This window comes from Camellia sinensis, chromosome 13 (assembly GCF_055761805.1).
Source record: "Camellia sinensis isolate YWXY chromosome 13, ASM5576180v1, whole genome shotgun sequence".
Classification (NCBI taxonomy): domain Eukaryota; kingdom Viridiplantae; phylum Streptophyta; class Magnoliopsida; order Ericales; family Theaceae; genus Camellia; species Camellia sinensis.
This window is the reverse complement of record NC_138973.1, coordinates 55,430,287-55,453,252: the sequence shown is the minus strand read 5'-3', so window position 1 is coordinate 55,453,252 and position 22,966 is coordinate 55,430,287. Positions and strand designations below refer to the sequence as shown.

The following is a 22,966-nucleotide window of genomic DNA, read 5'->3' as shown; positions in this document are numbered from 1 at the left end:
AGCTTTCAATGTTGATTTTGGTATGATTCTTGTGAGTGTTCTCAGATTCTTAGACGATTCGAGTAAAAAACCTTAGTGAATCATGTTCTCTTGGTTTGAATTTAGGTTTCAATGTTAATTTTCGTACGATTGTTGTTAATGTTCTCAGATTCTTAGTCAATTTGAGTGAAAACCTGGACTTAATCCATATTCTCTTGATTGCAATTTAAGTTTCAATATTGAGTTTGACATGATTGTTGTGAATTTTCTCAAGTTTTCAATCAATTTGACTGAAAACCCTAGTTAATCATGTTCTCTTGCTTCCAATCTAAGTTTCAATATTGATTTTGCTGCTATTGCTCTGAATGTTTTCATATTCTGAATCAATTTGAGCGAAAATCCCTACTTAATCATATCCCATTCCTTTAAATTTAAGTTTCAATGTTGAGTGTGGTACCATTGCTGTCAATGTTCTCATATTTTCAATCAATTTCAGTGAAAAACTTTAGTTAATCATATTATAGTGGTTTCAATTTAGCTTTCATTGTTGATTTTGGTGTGATTGCTGTGAATGTTCTTAGATTCTTAGACAAATTGAGTAAAAAGACCTTAGTGAATCATATTCTCTTGGTTTCAATTTGGGTTTCAATCTGAATCAATTTGAATAAAAAATCCTAGTTAATCATATCCTATTGCTTTCAATTTAGGTTTCAATGTTGATTTTTGTACGATTGCTGTTAATGTTCTCAGATTCTTAGTCAATTTGAGTGAAAACCCAGACTTAATCATATTCTCTTGATTTCAATTTAAGTTTCAATATTGAGTTTGACATGATTGTTGTGAATTTTCTCAAGTTTTCAATCAATTAAACTGAAAACCCTAGTTAATCATGTTCTCTTGCTTCCAATTTAAGTTTCAATGTCGATTTTTGCTGCGATTGTTGTGAATGTTCTCATATTCTGAATCAATTTGAGTGAAAAACCCTAGTTAATAATCTTCTCTTGCTTTCAATTAAACTTTCAATGTTGATTTTGTTTTTATAGCCATGAATGTCATCAAACTTAGACTTCATGAGAATGACATTGGATTGATTCTTTTAGGGAACATTCTCAGTATTTATATCTTGTCTATGTTGATTTTCTGTACAGGAAAACAACTCATGAAAACCCCAAGACTAAAAACTAATGCAAAGAAAATGATAAGAAAGCATACAAAATCAACTTCAACGGATAAAAAGCAAAAAGGAAAGTGTAGAGAATGGAAATTAACTTTTAGATCAAACATGGGGACAATAGTGAAGCTATTACAGCACATCAAACTCAGGAATGAACATATTAATGGCTTGAAGAAAACCCCATTTTGGGCATTGTCTGATGCAATATTGCAAAACAAGTTGAATTATAAACAATGCAGAAAATATGATGACATTGCATTGAAAAAAATTCAAACATACCAGCCAGGCAGCAGTGGTTCTTCTTTCCAGTTAGGACCAGAAACTATAAAGCTAACAACAGAAGACATCAAGTCCATATTTGGTATATCTTGTGGAGATGAGCCGATACATCTTGGTTATGAAAATAAAAGCAGATCATCATTTCTGACAAGAAGATCCATACAAACTGAAAGGCTATCGAGCACAACCATCATAGACTTGTTGCAAAAAGCATTGAAAGGCAAGAAGAAAGAAGACACTGAAGATGTAATAAGGATGCTGTGTATGTATACTTGTTTGAAGCTTTCTTTCTCTACATCAGGAACAACAGTTGGATGGGTATTTCTTAATTACATGGAAGACATAAACTCAATGAGAAAATACAATTGGGCAGAAGCAATAAGGAACACACTGATATCTTCAATTGAAAAATACCACAAAAATCCAACAAAAGTCACAGGATGTGTTATGGCTCTCTTAGTAAGTACATATTTACTCTATTCTATTAGTTTGTTGTTAATAACACATAGTATTATTTCTTATTCAAATGACAAAAATTCTTTACATTTGCTTTGTAGTATTGGTTGTGTGAGCACACACTGATCATCCACCCTGAAGTTGGCGAAGCATGCCCAAGGGTGATCAAGCGGAATCTTATCAAATTACATAAATGTATGAAAGTCAAATCATTACATCAGCTGACAACAAGACAGGTCACATCCTCATCTCATTTGAATTTCAATTCAAGTTGGGAAAAATCCTTATTTTTATACACTGAATTATTACTGAGAAACTTTTTAGTTTCATAAACTTCAATTATTTCAAAAACTAATATCTATTGTATATTGACCTACAGGTAACTACTGCTCAATTCAGTGAGGAAAGTGATGAAGAAGTTGATGACACTAAAGAAGAACAAAAAGAAGATGCTGAAAATACTGAAGACGAAGAACAAAAAGATGCTGAAGAAGAAGAACAAAAAGTACAAGAACAAACTTTCAGATCAAACATGGTGGCAATAGTGACGCTATTACAGCACATCAAACTCAGGAATGAACATATTAATGGCTTGAAGAAAACCCCATTTTGGGCATTGTTTGATGCAATATTGAAAAACAAGATAAATTGTAAACAATGCAGCAAATATGATGACATTTCCTTAAAAATAATTCAAACATACCAGCTAGGCAGCAGTGGTTCTTCACAGTTAGGACCAGAAATTGTAAAGCTAACAACAGAAGACATCAAGTCCATCTTCGGTATATCTTGTGGAGATGAGCCGATACATCTTGGTTATGAAAATAAAAGAAGATCATCATTTCTGACAAGAAGATACATACAAACTGAAAGGCTATCGAGCACAACCATCATAGACTTGTTGCAAAAAGCATTGAAAGGCAAGAAGAAAGAAGACACTGAAGATGTGATGAGGATGCTGTGTATGTATACTTGTTTGAAGCTTTTTTTCTCTACATCAGGAACAACAGTTGGATGGGTATTTCTTAATTACATAGAAGACATAAACTCAATGAGAAAATACAATTGGGCAGAAGCAATAAGGAACACACTGATGTCTTCAATTGAAAAATACCACAAAAATCCAGCAAAAGTCACAGGATGTGTTATGGCTCTCTTGGTAAGTACATCTTTACTCTATTCTATTAGTTTGTTGTTAATAACATATAGTATTACTTCTTATTCAAATGACAAAAATTCTTTACATTTGTTTTGTAGAATTGGTTGTGTGAGCATACACTGATCATTCACCCTGAAGTTAGTAAAGCATGCCCAAGGGTGATCAAGTGGAATCTTGCCAAATTACATAAACGTATGAAAGTCATATCACTACATCAGTTGACAACAAGACATGTCACATCCTCATCTCATTTGAATTTCAATTCAAGTTGGGAAAAATCCTTATTTTTATACACTGAATTATTACTGAGAAACTTTTTAGTTTCCTAAACTTCAATTATTTCAAAAACTAATATCTATTGTATGTTGACCTACAGGTAACTAGTGCTCAATTAAATGAGGAAAGTGATAAAGAACTTGATGACACTGAAGAAGAAGAAGAAAAAAAAGATGCTAAAAATGCTGAAAATGAAGAACAAGAAGATGTTGAAGAAGAATAACAAGAAGTACAAGAACAAGAACAACAAAAACAAGATACTGAAAAAACTGAAGAAGAAGAAGAAGAAGATGGTCAATATGCTGAAGAGTGCCACCAAGAACAAAAGCCAGCAAATGAAGACTTTAATGACTTCTGCAACATTATACTCAATGATGCACCTGAGGGAGAAGAACAAATTCATCAACAAACACTTGAGAAACTTCAAATTGAGAACAACAATTTTCAACTAGACAACATAGTGAAGCCCATCTACATAAATAAACTAGAAGAGGATAACAGGCTACTCACAGCACAAATACAACAATTGAAAGATAAAAATTCTCGATTACATAACCAATTGGTTGAAAAAGAGGTCCATGAGATAACCCAAGAAATTTGTGCAGTAAAACATTCTGGGACAGATGCAAAGAATGAAGGTCATACAATAAACGATGAAAATTCTCAAGTGCTGCAGAAAGAGGTCCATGAAAATTCTGAAGTGGTGGACAAAGAGCTCCATCAGAAAGAGGTCCATGAAAATTCTGAAGTTGTGGACAAAGAGCTCCATCAAAAAGAGGTCCATGAGATAACGCAACAACCTTTTGCAACAAAACATTGTGAGACAAATACAAATGTGAAAGATTGTCAAAATTCTCAGTTGCAGAATCAGTTACTAGAGGAAGAAGTTCATGACTTAACCCAACAAGTTTGTGCAATAAAAGCCGATGATCTAACAGAATCAAGACAAACAAATCTACAGAATTCCATGATTAAAAATATCAAAGCTAAAGCAAGGAAGACTACTGAGGTGTCTGATTATGAGTATAGAGGCAAGAAAGTTAAAGTTGAGAAAGAAAAGGAACACAAAGATGAGACAATTTCAAACAAGTATGCTATGGCTCAATTGCTACCTCCTGAAGATAAATATAAACTACAAATTCTTTGGAAAGAAAAGCAAACAGAATCAAGGTATAATTTTGCATAAATTTTTCAATTTTTCATGTAGTACAAATATATGAAATGAAGCTGAGAAATAGCTCTGTTTTCTAAAAATATTCTGACTTAATTATTAACACATTTTTTATTGTTTTGTAGTGCTTGTATATGGTTTGGCACAAGATATGAAAATTGTGTGTTTTTTAATGATATCAAGAACTTGGTAAAAGGGACAGACATATCCAGCTGTGTACGTATAGTATTTGTAATATTTTAACACTGAAAAACTTCTCATTAATTTGTTAACATCACTTTTGTGTTTCAATTTGATAGACAATTGATGCATATGCTGAGATTCTTCAAAGAGAACCACAAGCACAGAATTCTAGTGATGGAGCAGAGCACAATGGCAAGTCTTTCATACTGTCAAGTCTATATTGGGTAAGGAATCAATGTGCATGTGTCAATTCTATACTTTATCTTCCGTTCATTTTTGGTTTCAAAGTAGATTTTTTGTGTTTGTTATCATTCTTGTGAATGTTCTCAAATTTTGATTTTGGTATCATTGCTGGGAATATACTCAGATTTCAAAACAATTTGAGTGACAAATCGTAGTTAATCATGTTTTGTTGCTTTTCATCGACATGAATATTGAGTTCGTACCATTACTGTGAATATTTACATATTTTTTGTAAAAAACAGCCAATGTTGAAGAAGAAAACTTTAGAACAAAGGAAAAAGATTTTGAAAAATACTTTGCAAGAATCCCTCCCATGTCGATACATCCATATCCCCATCCACAATTTCAATCATTGGACATTACTTGTTATCGACAAACACTTGGGGACTTGGAAACATTTCAACTCTTTGAGACCAAGAAAAGGAAAGGACAAGCACTACAACGTTGCAAATCAACTGGTACGAACAATTTCAGATTAGCATTACAATAATCAGATGTAAATCATTACATACTTTATGTTGATGTTTTTTATAGCAAAAAATCATCCATCAATACATGAGGGATACACCTTGTCAAGCAGAAAAAGCCTGGAATCCAGATGTCAAGATTGAATCAGTCAAAGACAGCCCTTAACAAGAAGCAATGACGTATGTTAATTTATTCTAACTAACAAATTTTAATATCTTTTTCAAAAAAAATTTCTTTTTTCCCTAACTGTGTCAAAAATGATTTCTGTAGAAATGACTGTGGAATTATTGTTTGCTACATCATAAGACAATACATGAGGCATCAACCAATTCCAAATACATTACCACCAGGCACATCCACAAGACTCAGAGTAGACATGGTATATGAGTTCCTCAGTGATCCACAAAGATCAATCAAAGTCAAGTAGAGTCAAGATTGCAACCTTCAATGAAATCTTTTTTGATGTGTAACTCAATGAACTCTTTTTTGTAACACTCTGATACAATGACTAATGTTTTTGTTAATAGTTCCAAGCATATTACCTAACAAACATATTACAATTTTTATGATGTGTAATGGAATATTTTGTCATACTCTCAAAGATATATGCACCCGAGCTTTGTTGATGTTTTTGTCCATATTCTCAGTTTCTATTATCCTGTTCCTCACACTACTATATGGCAAAAGCGAAAATAGTATTACATGTGAAAATAGTGGACACAAGACTTTACTGCATCACAATCAATGCTTTGTTGATGTTTTTGTTTATATTTTCAATTTTTATGCAGTGTTTTGTTGCCTCACAAAACACTGCATAAAACTAAAATTGAGAATATTTTCAAACTTATTATTGTTTCAATCACTTATTTTCAAACTTAGAAACTTTAAAACTGAGAATATTTTTAGTTTTATACTGATCACTCAATTTTCAAACAACAATATTACCACAACAATTTATTTGCTGCGCCACAATATTATGACAATTTGAAAAACTAAAATTCGAAACAAATAATATTTTCACTTACAGTCCACTATTACTTTAATCAAAACATAAAGCATTGACCACATCTATTTAGAATATTAATTCACATTCATTCAATTCATCACATTTATAACTAGTTCCAATTTATAATAAGAGCCTCACATTATTATCACAAAATCAGTTATTTTGAACTAAAAACTTAAACTGAGAATATGTTCACTTTTTATATAATATTCACATAATCTGCAAAACAAACATTCAACAGTCAAGTTTATTTCTGAAAGCCAACCAAACAATATTATCACAACAATTTATTTGTTGCCTCACAATATTATGACAATATGAAAAACTAAAATTCGAAATAAAGAATATTTTCACTTACAGTCCACTGTTACTTTAATCAAAACATAAAGCATTGACCACATCTATTTAGAATATTAATTCACACTCATTCAATTCATCACATTTATAACTAGTTCCAATTCATAACAAGAGACTCATACTATTGTCACAAAATCAGCAATTTTGAACTAAAAACTTAAACTGAGAATATGTTCACTTTTTATACAGTATTCACATAATTTGCAAAACAAATATTCAACAGTCAAGTTTATTTCCGAAAGCCAACCAAACAATATTATCACAAACAATTTCAAAAATTAAAATATGAAACTAAGAATATTTTCACTTTCAATTCAATGTTACTTTATTCAAAAACATAGAAGATTATTACTCAGCGCTCAACAGCACAAACTGCTACTTCAAGAAATTTATGAATACAAAATTTTTACAATCACAAAGCAACTACAAAAAATCACAAAGCCTCCTTACACGATTTCTTATTGTGATTGCCAACCTTCCCACATCTACTACAAGTAATTTGCCTCACTTTCTCATCATTTGAACGAATCCTCTTCTTATTTGGCCTTCCTGGTTGCTTCTTGGACAAAGGAGGAAGAACAACTTCACTATCACCGTCAACATTACAATCTGGTTTCCAAATTGAAGGAACAGGATATGTGGGAAAAGAATAGGACTCTCGATAACTTTGAACATGGAAGTATTGATCAACAAATAAACACAAATCATGTCCACTCTTTTGTATAGCACCAACTGCATGTGCACATGGAAACCCTTTCAACTGCCACTCGCCACAAGAACATATTCGTCTACTAATGTCAACTGAAACAGATGGATGTGAATGCACCTCATAGACATCATTTCCAGATGAACTAACAATCCATGACCTCGAAGTATTAAAACCATAATGCAACTTGGACTCCATTTTAGGGCAAATCAAACCATTCCATTATTAACAAGTTCTCTCATCTTAGCAATTTTCCTCATCAACTTAATTCTTACACTATCAATCAACTTTGTGATAGGCAAGTGGCGTTCCTCTCGTATCCACGAATTGAAAGATTCAGCTACATTTGACCACATCTCTCCAAAGCGTTGCCCTCGAAAGTATGCATTACTCCAATGATCATATGGTATGTCATCTAAAAAAATTTCAACTCTTGACCCACCTCCAGTCTTTAACTCAACCAAACATTGATGAAATGTTTCTTCAATTGGAGCATATGCACATTTCCCAAACAAAGTGATCAGTTTTTCTTTCAATCCATGAAACATAGCACGCAAATGATGCCTTAAGTTCATCTTCAAATGATATAAACAATAAGTATGGAAAGCCATTGGGAAAACCTTTAGCAACACTTCAACTAATCCAAGGTCACGATCTGACATAAATGTAATATTTCGTTTTGGTGAAACAATTCTACTCAAATGCTCCAAAACCAGTGCCAATTATCTTGATTCTCTGAGCCAACAACTGCAAAACAAACAGGAAAGAACCCTTCATGTACAAAACAGAAAAAATAAAAATATTATATTATTCTTAGAAAATGGTAACACTCTAACATTCAAAATATCAAACACTAAAATGAATAACTGAAAAAATAAAAAATGCATATACAACAACAATATTATATAAAATTTAAAACATTCAATCATATTTTTAAACTGAGAACTTTCTCAATTTCAGAACAGAGAAAACAAATTTCTTATGTACCTTGATTTCCATCTTTTCCTATAGCAGAAAGTAAATTTCCTCTAAATCTTCCCATCAAAAATGTGCCATCAAGGAATAAGAGAGGCCGACAATAATCAAATCCACTAATGGAACCATGAAAAGAAACAAATAATCTCTTAAACCGTTTAGTATCATCGTCACACTCAAACTCAATGTAACTCCTTGGATTGCAACTCTTTGCAACATCCACATACCATCTTAACTGGTCAAATGACATTAAATAGTCTCCAAAAATCTCAACTTTTGCTTTCTCTACCCCCAACCAAGCTTGACAATAACTAACTCTCAGCCCATACCCCAATTTAAAATCCCCGAACAACATGAACTGGACGTGTCAATGGATTATCACGAACACCTTCAACAATCAAATCAGCAACTAAATTAGAACTCATACGAGAATGAGTCATCGTGCGTACTTCAGCACCACATGTGTGGACATTGTTCAACTTCCTTATACAAAAGAACCCATTAGTATTCTTCACTCTACCATGAACATTCCACATACAACCTTTTCTCTCTAAACAAACATTGTGCAGTAACACGAACTTTATCATTCTTAACAAATATGAACTCAAATCCACACTCAATAGAAAACTTCGACAATGCATTATGAAATTCAACAATTCCACCTTTAAATTTCTGTCCTACATGTGTAATACTAACAGCCCAACCAGCAGACAACAGTACTTTTCCCTTGTGTCGACAAAATGATGATAACATATCAACCTCTTCTTCAACCTCCAACCTCGAATTCCTTTTGGAAGATGTAGATGCTTTGTTTGACAAGTTCACAGACTTACTGCTGTCATGAGACAATGCAATATCACAAACTTCAAGATCCAACATTGACTCTCTTTCTCCATAATCCAATCTGTTGTTGAGATAACCACAGTCAATGGTTGAGTCTTTTACTCGAACAACAACATCAATACACTTTGAATAAAAATGCACAACTAATGCCAACAACAAATCTAACTCCTCATTATTGTCCAACGTACAATTAGGATGTCCAAGCAATGAGTAAGATAAACAAATATTATCAGATTGCAAATTATCCCATTTCAAACATAGCTTCTCAACCAACTGATTATATGTAACATTTTGATCAATCTTAATTGCAAATGTGCAACCATTATACTTGCCCAACAAAAAAATAGGCACACTTGTACAACCTTCACTCATCTTTCAATCTAAACAAGAAAAAAAGATCGCATCAATCAAAACCAGAACAATACTAAGAACTTTCTCAGTTTTCACAAATACTTCATAACAATAAACATCAGAACAAAAAACTTCATAACAATACAAATACTTCACAAATCACGTTTTCAATTCATAAAATAAATAACCAAACCGAGAAATCATCCAGCAAATCACGTCTTCAATTCGTTAAAACAAAATTATTCAACATATTCTAATAAATAAATTCAATCAAAACTAAAGAAAATTCTAAAAAAACATAATATACAAAATTGAAACAATACATACCTATAAACAGATCGAAGATCAAATATCCAGCAAATCAATTCTTCAATTTACAAATCGAAATCGCATATAACAAACTCCAACAGATTTCAACTCAAAATGCGAACCAAACTAAGAAATCCTTCAAAATCCTTTCTATTTGAATCAAAATCGAGAAATCAATTACGTATAATAGTGAACCAAAGCAATAAATCCTTCAAGATCGTTCACGATTCGAATCTTTAACTACTTCCATAACTGATCTGTTAACTGATTCTTTTTTTCTTTCTAGTAAATAACGTGAATGAAATTTTATATACAGTTGTTTATCTTAAAGGGCAAAAACGTCTTTTTACTTCTAAATGGGACTTATTGGTTCAAAATTTTTTTGATAGGACCTAAGCTACCACCAAATATATAGATAGGACTTTTAAGTAATTATCTCAATATTAAATTACTTTAAGATAATCATAATGATTTTTTTTGGTTAAATTTATGAAGTCCCATGCATAGAACGAGTTACTACTAGTATTCTATCAAAAATTTTACTAAATATCTCACATGAGTGTAGGACTTACACAATGTGAGTTTCATATAGATTTGACACCCATGTAAGACATTTGGTAAAACTTTTAGTAAAATTTTCAAAACCTCTAATATTTTTGATACCGTCATCGCAAAAGTGGACCAAACCATACAAATTGAGCAAGTCAAATTCGGCGTTGGTTTGCTTTTTTTTTTTTAAAATAAAAATAAAAATTAGAGGGCATAGAAAAATTAAATACTCTTGGGATAAAAATAGAAAGAAAAAAATGGGATAAACTACATTAACTCGTAATGAAATTTGAAAAAATACATTAAGAATTACAAGTTTAATATAAATATATTGAATTTTTGTCTCGTTTAGGAAGTGATTATTTTTTAAATTTTTTTATTTATTATTAGGCTATTTTAATTTAAAATGATGTTGAGATAATAAATGACGAAAAAGGCCAAGTTTGGCTAACCTAAAAAAGTGCACTTATTTCATCTTTTTATCTTTTTTGGGTCACATCAATCAACATCTCCTCTCTACTTTTTCTACACATAATACAAAAAAAGTCCAAAAGTGCACTTATTTAGTCTTCCCAAACTTGGCCAGCTCCTTTTCCGACCCCAAAAAAAATACTGTTGACGTGACACAGCACAGTTTTTCCCTCAACTGTTACCAACATTAGATTCTCATACGTTCAAAAGTTTTAGGTTGTGTTTGGTAAAATTTTAGAATTATGATTTGAGAATAGAGTTGTATTTTAAATTTATGAGTTTTGAAATTATGATTTAAATGTAAAAAATTTGTTCGGTTATGAGTTTTAAAAAAAAAATTGAATTGAGTGATGTGACATATGCTACTGAAAAGTTCGTATTTTGAAAAATATTTTAAAAAATGAGTGTAGAATTAATTTTCTAAAGCTATAACCAAACAATACACTCAAATTAAATGGTAGAATTAAATTTTTGATTTCTAAATAAACTAAGAATTTGTTTAGTTTGATTTTATAAAATGAACATATTTTTAAATAAACATATTTTTTAGAATTAAAAGTCAAACTCCTTACAAATTTGTATAATTTTTTTAATTCATAATTTCTATAATTAAAAGCCAAATTTCTTAGAAAATTCCTAGAATATGTTTAGTTTGATTTTTATAAATTTATTTTTATTTAAAAAAAATAATTTGGTTAAAAAATAAAAAATAATTATTATTTTATATAATTTTATCTTTTGAGTGGTTAGAAATAATTTTTACAAATTAAATATATTTTTTCATATTTATTTTTATTAAATTAGTTTTATTTATTTTTCAATCTAATTTCTTTTTCTTCTAAACAACAAATCAAACATAGTTCTAAAAACTTAATTTTTTTTTTTGGTCTAACGTACTGTAATTCTTTTGTAAATTTTGTTGATTTATCAAAGGAATTTCAGCAAGGATAATATTATCTATCAATTTATATTTTAGTGAGGTCAGCTAACCATTCTTAACGTTTAGTTAATGGTAGAGGTCAAATTGGGGCTTTTTCCAAACTATGCCTACCCACTAAGCTTTTTCTCAAACTAAGTCTAGTTTGGCTGAAATTCCCAGAATAAGGTGAAGCGTGTTTACAAAATATACATTCAGCATATTTCTGACCCAGGCGTACAAAATAAATAAAATCATAAAAGCGTGGTTACAAAACACGCTTTTAATTAAGAAAACGCTGTTTGTACCAGCGTTTTCAGTGCAACGTGAAAACGTGTTTTGAAAATACGTTTTCAATAAAAAAACAAAATCACATCACGCACTCACACTCTTTTCTCTCTCTCTCTCTCTCTCTCTCTTTGACACACACACCCGTAACATTCACACACTCAAATCAAACATATACAATTTTTAATATATATAAATTTTATTTTATAAAATTGAGACCAATATTAAATATATATAATAATTTATAATAGCAAATAATAATCAATTATATAAAATGATTATTTTTTTACTTTAATTCTTAAAATTTATTTTTTTATTTTAAGGTTTAAGATTTAGGGTTTAATTCTTAATTTTTTTTTTTATTTTAGGGTTTAAGGATAAAATTTATTTATTCTTTTTGTTTTAAGGTTTAGGGTTTAATTCTTAAAATTTATTTATTTTTATTTTAGGGTTTAGCAAACATATATAATTTTTAATATATATAAATTTTATTTTATAAAATTGAGACCAATATTAAATATATATAATAATAATTTATAATAGCAAATAATAATCAACTATATGAAATGATTACTTTTTTACTTTAATTCTTAAAATTTTTTTTTTTATTTTAAGGTTTAAGGTTTAAGGTTTAAGATTTAAGGTTTAATTCTTATTTTTTTTTTATTTTTGGGTTTAGGGATAAAATTTATTTTTTTATTTTAGGGTTTAATTCTTAAAATTTATTTATTTTTATTTTAGGGTTTAAAAAACATATATAATTTTTAATATATATAAATTTTATTTTATAAAATTGAGACCAATATTAAATATATATAATGATAATTTATAATAGTAATAATAATTAACTATATAAAATGATTACTTTTTTGATTTAATTCTTAAAACTATAATTTTTTTATTTTAGGGTTTATTTTAAGGTTTAGGATTTAAATAAAGTAAAAAAGTAATCATTTTATAAAATTTATATATATTAAAACTTATATATGTTTGATGTGAGTGTGTGTGTGAGAGAGAGAGGGAGAGAGAGAGAGAGAAGGGTGTGAGTGCGTGATGTGGTTTTGTTTTTTGTTTTTTTTTTTATTGAAAACGTTGCGCTATTATTTAAGCTTAAAAACGCTAATAGCAATAGCGTTTTTTTAATAAAAAGTGTGTTTCGTAATCACGCTTTTACAATTTTATTCATTTTGTCCGCCTGGATCAGAAACATGTTGAAAGCGTGTTTTGTAAACACGTTTCAGTTTATTTTGAGAATTTCAACCAAACTAGACTCATGCCTCGTTTAGGAACCCTCTTTTTTAGCTAAAAAGTCAAAAAGTTACTAAATTAGCCAAAAAGCCAACAATCCATAAAAAAAAGTCAAAGATTCTATTTTCTCTCTACTTTTTGCACATCTTTTTGTGAAAAGTCAAAAAGTCATCCCAAACATACTAGTTTTTTTTAGCTCATATTTTAGCAAAATAGCCAAAAAGTTACTAAATTAGCCTGTTCCCAAACGAGACCTAGTTTGGGAAAAAACTTAGTGGGTAGGCTTAGTTTGGGAAAAATCCCGTCAAATTGTTAAGCAAATATAAACTTCAAGGGACAGAATATAATTTCTAAAACCTCAAGAAAATCTGCAATCTATACTATATATTAAGCAAAAGGGGGGTTTTTAACTCCAACCCTTGTGGGAGCTCCAATTTCTCAATCTAAATTTCCTAATTTTTTGATTTAAAAAAAAAAATCTTAGCATTTATTAACTTCTCCCAACTCCCAAGTCTTACCCTCATAATAAAACTTTAATGCATTAAGAACAAACATAAAAAAAATTCTTTGAAATCCAACACATATGAATTCCTTGAAAAGTCCCAACACATATGATTGTTATCCCTCATAATAACATTTTAATGTATTAAGAGCAAGCATAAAATTTTTTTCTTAAAAAGTCCAACACATATGATTATTATCAAAATATTAAACTTTAATATAATATAATAAAAAAAAGACATGTAATTCTTTAAAAAGTTCAACACATATAATTATTATCAAAATATTAAACTTTAATATAATATAAAAAAAGAAAAAAAAAAGATATTTAAAATTTAAAAAAATATTTAAAAATCACACATATATAAATAATTATAAATATAATCCGTACATAATACGAGTGATATGCTAGTTTAATTAAATTTCAAAGGTGGTGCAGATAATTTACCCAAAAAAAATTTCAAGTTCTACTGAGAGAAATAGGCGGGAACTCCGCACGTGCTAATTCTCAAACCCTACACGAATTCCCTTCCCGCCTCTCTCTCTCTCTCTCTCTCTCTCCACATTTTCACTCACATCTGCAAAATCTCCCACATTCATCATCACCCAAATCCATCAAATTCACCATGTTAAAAATCCACCACCAACTCTCTCCCTCTCTACCCTCCTCCATCTTCACCACTCGCAAACCCTAACACACACAAACAAACAACCACATTCTCTCCAGATTCGGACCTCCATGGAAGCTCCTCTCACAAATTCAAGCCTCGCTACACTGACAAACACTGCCTCAATCATCAACACCGAACTACACAAAGCTTGGCACCTTCTCTCCCTTTTACTACCACTCGGCCGCCCTGCTCGTCCCCTTGAACTCGCCTCCCGATGCGCCTTGTTCCGTGCACCGCCTGATTTCGTCGAGCACCTCTGTTCGATCCCCAATTCGCCGCTCTTCTTGACCTCGAACAGGTTCGTTACGCCTTCGCTGGTTGCGTTCGTTGCTTTCGGAAAGTTTGCGTCGAATTTGAATGTGATTGGGGCGTTTGTGCCCCGAATTGAGCTCCGAGATTTCGGACGGGAGAGAGTTTGGGGAGGTTTTGTAAGAACGTATTACAGGAGAAGGAAGAGAATGAGTTTAGAGTTTGAATCTCCACCACTTTCGAAAAAGAGAGCAGTTTTGCGTTCTGTGGATGGTAATTCTCTTTATGCTTTAATTTGTAATGAGGTTTTTGTTGTGTTGGTAATCATGGTGATGATTTGCAGAAAATGAAGAAAATCAAATTCTGTTGCTTTCGTCTGGTGGAAATCAAAGTGATTATACTAAGGTAATTTTTAAATTTAATTTTGTTGTTGAGTTACTACGATTTGCTCTCATTGTTGGGTTTATCTTCAGGTCTAGTTTGGTTTTGATTCATGTGATTTGGAGTATGTAATTTATCAACTTATTTGAATTAAAAAAAGTAAAAAAAATGCTAGAGATCCACAATTTTGGATCCACAAATTCATCCATGTGGCAAGGGAGTTGTGCTTTGGTCATGTTTGGTGTAGCTGTTAAAACAAATTATAGATTATGATTTTAATCAGAAGTTGTTAATTTGTTTGGTGTAGCTGTTATAAATTCAAGTTGCTGAGTAGTGTTTGTTAAATAATCTGTGAAGTAGCTTTTTCAATTAATTTTTAATTTTTGTTATTCACTATTTATCTACATTTCTCATAAAAAATAATAATAATATTCTATAATCCATTTGGGTCATTTTCTATTTTTTAAAAAATAATAAAAAAAAAATCTAAGAGTATAATCATGAATTAACATGTTCACAGCAGAAGCTGATAATCAGAAGTAAGGGGTGAATAGCTTTTCAGAATCAGTTTTTTTGACTTAAAATAAGTTGTTAGAATCAGAAGTTATTTGAAATAAATTTAATCAAATAGACCAAAATAGCTTTTCAAAAGCTAGAAGCCAGAAGTTGGCTCTAAAAAGCTCCAACAAACACCCCCTTTATATGATTGGGTGTGTAGTAAATCAAAAGTTGACACCTATCATAATGCATTATTGTGGGTGAAAAAGTAAGGGTTGTTTTGGGAATTGGCTTTTTTAGTGGTTGTTTATGAAAAATGTGTGCAAAAAAATAGAGAGAAGAGTTGACTTTATAGTGATTTTTTGGCTAAAAGGTAAACTTCCCCAAATAGGCATTATAAAGGATTCAACTTAAAGAATTATTATTGAATGTTTTGTTTCTTTTGACTACAAAATGCATCAGGAGAATAGTGGGTTTATGCTGATCCTCCTCCAGATTAGCATTCTTGTTCTATAATTTTGTGCTACCTAGCAAATTACTGTTTTCAATGGTTGCTCAAACTTATCAATGATACAGGTATATTTTGATTATATGACCAGAAGAATGGAAGTGCAGCCAAATGATATTTCAATTATGAAACTTGAATCGGACAATTTGAGTAGGGTGATTGGGAAGGCACCCTTCTCTGTTCATCTCAATGCTGGACTGTTAAGCTATGGATTGAAAAATACTGAACATGGAAATAGCAAGGAAACTAGTATCTTTGAGCATATGAAGGAGCATCGATATGTATATACACCAGAATGTCAGCATAGCTTTCTCAATTTTGGAAAATTTCCTCAAATTCCTCATCCAATAACAGTAGAAGAAATAAAGGCATGTAGGCCTTATCCAGAAGGATCTCTTCTAACTACTATAATAGAAAATTTGGTTGTGTGGAGAGAAGCTAGGATGGGTGAGGTAGACTTGAAAAGTAGAACAAGTTTTGACGCCACTTCATGCCCAGAAGTAGAAGATCAGAGCATAATTCCACCAGTGGAGATGGAGAATGTTGGTCATGCTTGTAAAGTTAGAAGGGTCAGAACAATTGAAGACAAAATGGCTGTAGATAGCAAAGAGAAAGAACCATTAATTGATTCTTTCTGCCATGAAAGTGGAATTGGATTCATGGTCCCAGCAGTCAATACCGCTCAGACTGTTATGTCACATGATACCAAAAGGATGAATGTGGTAAGGCGCATTGATATGAATCCACGTCGGGATGGAGAGAGAACAACTACACATGTGGAGAGTAGGGCCCTTCTTTTAGCAGCTGATGCCACTCTTTGTCAGAAGCAACTGATGAAATCCTCTGCCAAATCAAAGACCTCTCAGAAGGATGCACTAAATGCTAAACAACAAGGTCTCTGCAAGGCATTGGTCAATAGTAAGGCTGTTGGGTCTCGTATGGAGCAGCTTCAATGTACAAGAGATAGAAATTCAATCTCTGTGAAGCAGAAGTTAAAGCAGAATTGTGACAAGCCTATTGCCGTGGACCTCAACGTAAGCTTCAGAAGTTTTAGCTTGATTAAGACTAGTTTATGTTGTCATGGATGATCTGGATTAGTAATTATTTAAAGCTCTTGATGGTTTCTTTGTAGAATCAGCAGGAGCCAAAACCACTACCTAATTTTGAGTCCTTTACCATAGAGGAGGAAGAAGGTTCAGGTATTGAATATTGATTTTCTGTTGGTTTCCAGCTGCAGCCTTGACAGCCCATTTGTTACGGTCTGAATTCATTCATCACCTTTGAACACCCAAATTTGCAGGTGGTTACGGAACAGTTTACAAGGCACAGAGAAAGAATGATGGAGTAACATTTGCTATTAAATGTATGGGGGAGTATTTTCATCCTTTGTGCTATTTGTTTTATGAAATTTGAATACGAGGCCAGGACAATCAACCAATGGGCGGCAATAGTTGTTTTTTGTTTGCTCATGGTAAAGGACTATATTTTACTAGATTATTGTACAGAAGGAGATTCATATATATGGGTCCAATCCAAGGCTAGTTTTCAATCATTTGTAGGGAAAATGCATCCCTTATGTAAATTGTTTCATTTGAAATTCAAATATATGGGTCCAATGCAATGTTTTATAGTTTAATAATGAATATTATTATGCTTCATTTGATAGCTTTGATTGCTGAAACTTCATATAAAAAGAGATGAACACTTGGAATCTTAAGGATGAACACTCTGTATGAATCACTGTGGAAACAACTTTGTTGGTTTCCAAACGGGAAGGATACACATGGATGTAAAGTTCTAGATAATATTCTATATTTTTTTTTCTTCTTTCTAAACCCTTTTTTTCTATATCAAAACGACACATGTTAAAGAGAGTAGTGCATTTTGCTTGTTTTTATCTTAAATAGTCACAGCACATAGGTTCTAAATATGAAAAGAGTGAACAAATAATATTCCTCTGTAAATGGAGCTACGACTACTAGTCGGCTCATGTTGTTCAATGTTTGATTTCATCAGAATTTCAAATTGTGGATGGCATGATTTAAGTTACAGTGGTTTCTGTAAGTGCATTTCATGAATTCATATCATGTTTACATAATTACTGCAAAATAATTGAACCATGTTGCTGATTTGGTTGCAAAATAAAATGTATTAAGATGGAGTTGCTTACTAATGTGAAATGGAATTTTTTGGTTTTGCAGGTCCTCATGAAAATGCTAACAGACATCATGTTCATAATGAACTGAAGATGTTGGAGCGATTTGGGTAAGGATACTGAAAAAGGTCACTCAAGGATCAGTTGTTATAACTTATATTCTTAAGTCAAAAGTTGATATTCAATATGAAACTGATGCTTCTAATTCAGGGGTAAGAACTTTGTCATAAAATATGAAGGCTCTTTCAAGAGTGGGAATTCTGAGTGCCTTGTTTTAGAGCATGTTCATCATGACAGACCCGAGGTAACTATATGGAACTTTAGAGGCTGTTTTTTTGTCTATTCTTCCTCTGACTTCAGTTTTTATTTTAAATGTTTAGGTCTTGAAGAGAGAGATAGATGTTTTCCAGCTCCAGTGGTATGGCTATTGTATGTTCAGAGCACTTGCAGGTTTACATAAGCAGGTGGGATACTACACTAACCGATAAATATGTTCTACTTGGGTGGTTATGATTTCTCCAGAGCTAATGGAGCTTTGTGTTTCTTTTTTCACTTCAGGGAATAGTTCATCGAGATGTTAAACCTGGCAACTTCCTTTTCTCTTGTAAGGTCAATAAAGGATATCTCATTGATTTTAACCTTGCTATGGTGAGTGATACTACTTGTCTTGGGATTTTTACTTTGGCATTCAAATTGTTCCAGAAATTTCTTATTTTAATAACTTTTTTCTTTACCTTTTTCTACATAGGATCTGCATCAGAAGTATGGAGCTATTGGTAAGCTGTTGCTTCTTTATTTTTCTATTATTTGCTAGGCAATAAATGACCTAAGATCTAGTCCAAGCCCGACCATCACATTACCACATTAGCACTTGAGCCAAAGGCCAGAACTCTTCCATTTCTATTTGGTTCCTTATGTCATAAAAATGGGGTTTGTTTTTTTAGATTCAATGAAAAAACTGCGAGTTTTAACCTGAAGAATTTGGTGTTACTGAAAAACAAAGGTGTGTTGGCTATGTTAGGTGAAATGGATGATTTGATACAACAATCTTTTAAATTCTTACTAAGATTGCTCACAATCTTGTAACAACAAATAAAACATTTTTGTAGTTTTGCTAGTAAGACAGACTACTTTAGTGCGTTTCCTATATTTCTTTCCTCCTGCTGTGAAGTTTATCTGATCTCACTGGAATATAATTCAAAAACTGGATTAATGGAACTACTTTGCACAATTTCACAGACAAATCAAAGGTGGGCCATGATGTGAGTTTTAATCATGTTCCTCCCACTCACACCAAATCTCTTCCTCCTACCAATCAGAAGTTTCTGGTCAGTAAATCTTTGGAAGCAATCAACAAGCAGACAGGAAAAAGGTCCAAGCCACTTTTATCACCCAAAAACCTGAAAAAGAAGGCCATAGACCAAACAAATGCCTTTTCTGAATTAGGCAATAGGAATGTGATGAAAAGCCAAGGTGCAGATGGCTCTGGGATAACTTCAGCTAAGGATGCAACAAGCACAAGAACTCCTTCAGCAGAAAGGTTGAGGGAACCGATCCCATGCCAAGGTAGGAAGGAGCTGATCAACCTGGTGCATAAAGCAATGCAGGGTCCAAATTATGTAGCACTTAGTGTTCCAGCTCCTAAGAGAAAGAGGGTCATCGCACTTCCGGGAAAAGTAGATAGAAAACTTGTTTACCTTACTCCAATGCCAGTGCACTCTGCTGGCATTGCTGTTGCTGGTGCTGGCCTGCTGAAAAACAAAGGTGTGCTGACTATGTTAGTTGACTTGGTTGACTTGATATGACAATCTTTTAAATTCTTACTAAGATTGCTCAAATTGCTTGTTCGTAGGGGATGGGAAGCAAAAGAGAGAAGGCCCTTGTGTTGGAACCAAGGGCTTTCGGGCTCCAGAGGTGAGGAATTGTTGTTATCTTCAGTTCATTATAAATCAAGTCTTTCCATAAAATTGTTGCAGCAAAATAATTGAAATTGGGAAGAATGAGAAACTTGAATGCAGGAGCAAGAGTTGCAACTTATGCTATAATGTTACCCTGACATTTAGGGGTTGTTTGAGATGTTCTAAATAAGTGTACTTTTACACTTTTTATGAAATATGGGTTGGGTTTGAAGTGATTTGGTAGAGAAGTGAAGTAACTTAAATAAGATGATGCGATTTAAATAAGATAGTGACTTTTTGTCTTTTTTTTAAGATGTCAAACTTAGCCTTAATAATGGAAAACACTTTCCACATAGTGTTTTAATCTTGTGAGAATTTGTAAGAAGTACCGCCCTTGAATAGTAGCAAATTTCTATTCACAAAATTTTAACGTTATGGAGATCAGGTGATCATTAGCTATATGTGAATTTAATGAAGTGTGTGCACCTACTTGATGGATTTCTCTAAGAACCTTGAAATTTTATTTAATTTATTTTACAATCGGTAGGAGAGAAATAGAGGAAAGGGAAACTGCATCCTGTAGCAAAAGTCTTGAAGATTCGAACCTCAAGGTTTATGTGTTGGTAAGAAGATTCAAGTGTCTTATGTTCAGTTGGTCAAATCCTACTTGGGTGTGAAGACAAATAAAAGTATTACTGCATGTGTCATTTGATTGAATTTTGTTTTATCTTGGAGTGTAGTTTTGGTGTAACACCTAAAAAATTTATCATCCTTCTCTTTAACCAGGAATCCAATGTTTGGCTTAAGAACTTGGCTGTCGAGAAAATCAATGTTTGTAGAGTTAAATTATTACCCACTCACCTGTACCACAACTGGACTTGGCCTAATTTCAGCTTCAGAATCGTTTAACGAACTCCACTTTCATTCTTGACACAATTTTGCAAAATGCACTTGCCCTTTCCACTTTACCAACATTGTCATACCCAAACAGAAATTTTGTTCAATTTTTCTAAGCAATGATTTTCTGTTTAACTTTGTGCTAAGAGCCTAGGAGTTGAAAGGAAATTACAAGAAGCGACCTAAATTCAGGAATGGAAATAATTTTTTCTACCCTTAACAATTTGTTTTGATTCCTCGAGGCAAATTTATATCCTGAGTTTTGTACAACATTTAATGCTCGTCTCGTCTTGGGAGTTCACTGTTAGACTTTTTTAGTATATAATAGAGTAGTTATGCAGGTATTGTTCAGGTCACCACATCAAGGCCACAAAGTTGATATCTGGTCTGCTGGGGTCACCTTACTTTACTTGATGATTGGAAGAACACCATTTACTGGTGAACCTGAACAGTGAGAATCCTTGCTATTCATCAAAGAAAACTAAATGCACTCTGATTTACATCCTCATTATCCATCTCGCCAACATTATGGCTGTCATTTGCAGGAACATAAAGGAAATTGCAAAGTTAAAGGGCAGTGAAGATCTCTGGGAAGTGGCAAAGCTACATAACCGTGAATCTTCATTTCCAGTGGTATTCATCACTTGAATTATAAACTAATCAAGTGTACTATTGTGTTGACTATTTTATTTAGACTTTCAGTTCTGTCACAGGATCTTTTTGATGTGAAATTTTTGACATCCACAAGACTGCGAGATTGGTGCAAACAGAACACAAAAAGACCAGAATTCTTGGAGTCTATTCCAAGTTCACTATTCGATCTTGTGGAGAAGTGCCTGACGGTGAACCCGAGACTAAGGATAAGTGCAGAGGAAGCGCTGAGGCACGAGTTTTTCACACCATGCCACGAGGGCCTAAGACAGGAAAGGCTGCTCAGGAAAGGGCTCAGCTTGGACTCTAGAACTACTCAGCTTTTGCATAGACAGTTAGAGCCTTGTGAAGGTATTTCAATAATGTAATGTTGTAAAATAATTATTTGCATTTTGTAACTATGTCAATATTTGAGTACAGTTATTCTAGACACAGTCGATGAAAATTAATAGATTGACCCTTTTAAGAAAAAAATGGCCAGTCTGGAAACTTGCAATACGTTTTGGAAACACCATGCTAGCACATGTATAATAACACATTTATAACTGACAATGATGCAACTATTTATTTATTTTTTAAAAAAGAGAATCATGGAACAATCTCGTTAATAAATTTGAATGAAAAAGTAGTTTTTAATTTATGAAAACTAACAGGGTTAACTTACCTAATCAAACTTGATCAGAGGACTACCTACCACTTTGACTAACATGAAAGATAGGCCCTAACATGTGGTGCATGAGGAAATAATAGGTTTCCCAGGGGATTTACTGTTGCATCTTCCAAGCCTTTTAATATCCTAAAATTCGAATTGAAAATTTGTGAATGATACAAACCAAACCATTAGAACTCACTCAGTTTTCAGTTTATTTATTTATTTAAGGCATTGTTTGTTTGGGAATATGTTACTTTAATAATTTTTTTGAATTTTTATGAAAAGATGTATAGAAAAATAGAGAGTGTTATGTGATAATTTATAGTGATTTTTTTTACTGTTTAACTAAAATGTTTAATTCCCAAACAATGCCTTAATTTACAAAGAAATTGAAATTTTGAATGTAGAGGATCTTGTGCCTTGACAAGAAGATTAATTAGATTAATCGTAGCTGCCACATGTTTATAAAATCTGTCACTTGCCTCAAATGCATTGCAA

The 22,966-nt window shown here is 32.2% G+C and overlaps 2 protein-coding genes across 3 annotated transcripts; one reads left to right on the top strand and one right to left on the bottom strand.

The window, feature by feature from the left end:
• Positions 1-7,184: 7,184 nt before the first annotated feature.
• LOC114279840 (uncharacterized) lies at positions 7,185-7,655 on the bottom strand. Its single transcript, XM_028222120.1, has one exon. The coding sequence runs from the start codon at positions 7,653-7,655 to the stop codon at positions 7,185-7,187; it is 471 nt and encodes a 156-aa protein (XP_028077921.1).
• A 6,747-nt stretch (positions 7,656-14,402) lies between these two features.
• Positions 14,403-22,321, top strand: LOC114279850 (uncharacterized). Of its 2 annotated transcripts, none has more exons than XM_082902243.1 (15): positions 14,403-15,101; positions 15,172-15,233; positions 16,284-17,249; positions 17,354-17,414; positions 17,516-17,578; positions 18,417-18,480; positions 18,581-18,674; positions 18,751-18,834; positions 18,929-19,018; positions 19,119-19,146; positions 19,610-20,134; positions 20,223-20,284; positions 21,507-21,616; positions 21,711-21,798; positions 21,879-22,321. In XM_082902243.1, exons 1-15 carry the CDS (start codon positions 14,648-14,650, stop codon positions 22,182-22,184), a joined length of 3,057 nt encoding a protein of 1,018 aa, XP_082758369.1. In that variant the 5' UTR covers positions 14,403-14,647; the 3' UTR covers positions 22,185-22,321. The 2 variants fall into 2 exon arrangements, with proteins under 2 accessions (XP_082758369.1, XP_082758368.1); XM_082902242.1 differs by having other exon boundaries at positions 17,348-17,414.
• The last annotated feature ends 645 nt before the right edge of the window (positions 22,322-22,966 follow it).

Coding starts and splice junctions, on each gene's coding strand:
- LOC114279840 (XM_028222120.1), bottom strand. CDS start 7,655: ATGGAGTCCAAGTTGCATTATGGTTTTAATACTTCGAGGTCATGGATT.
- LOC114279850 (XM_082902242.1), top strand. CDS start 14,648: ATGGAAGCTCCTCTCACAAATTCAAGCCTCGCTACACTGACAAACACT. Junction 21,617..21,710: donor TTTACTGGTGAACCTGAACA/GTGAGAATCCTT, acceptor TGTCATTTGCAG/GAACATAAAGGAAATTGCAA. Junction 21,799..21,878: donor GTGAATCTTCATTTCCAGTG/GTATTCATCACT, acceptor GTTCTGTCACAG/GATCTTTTTGATGTGAAATT.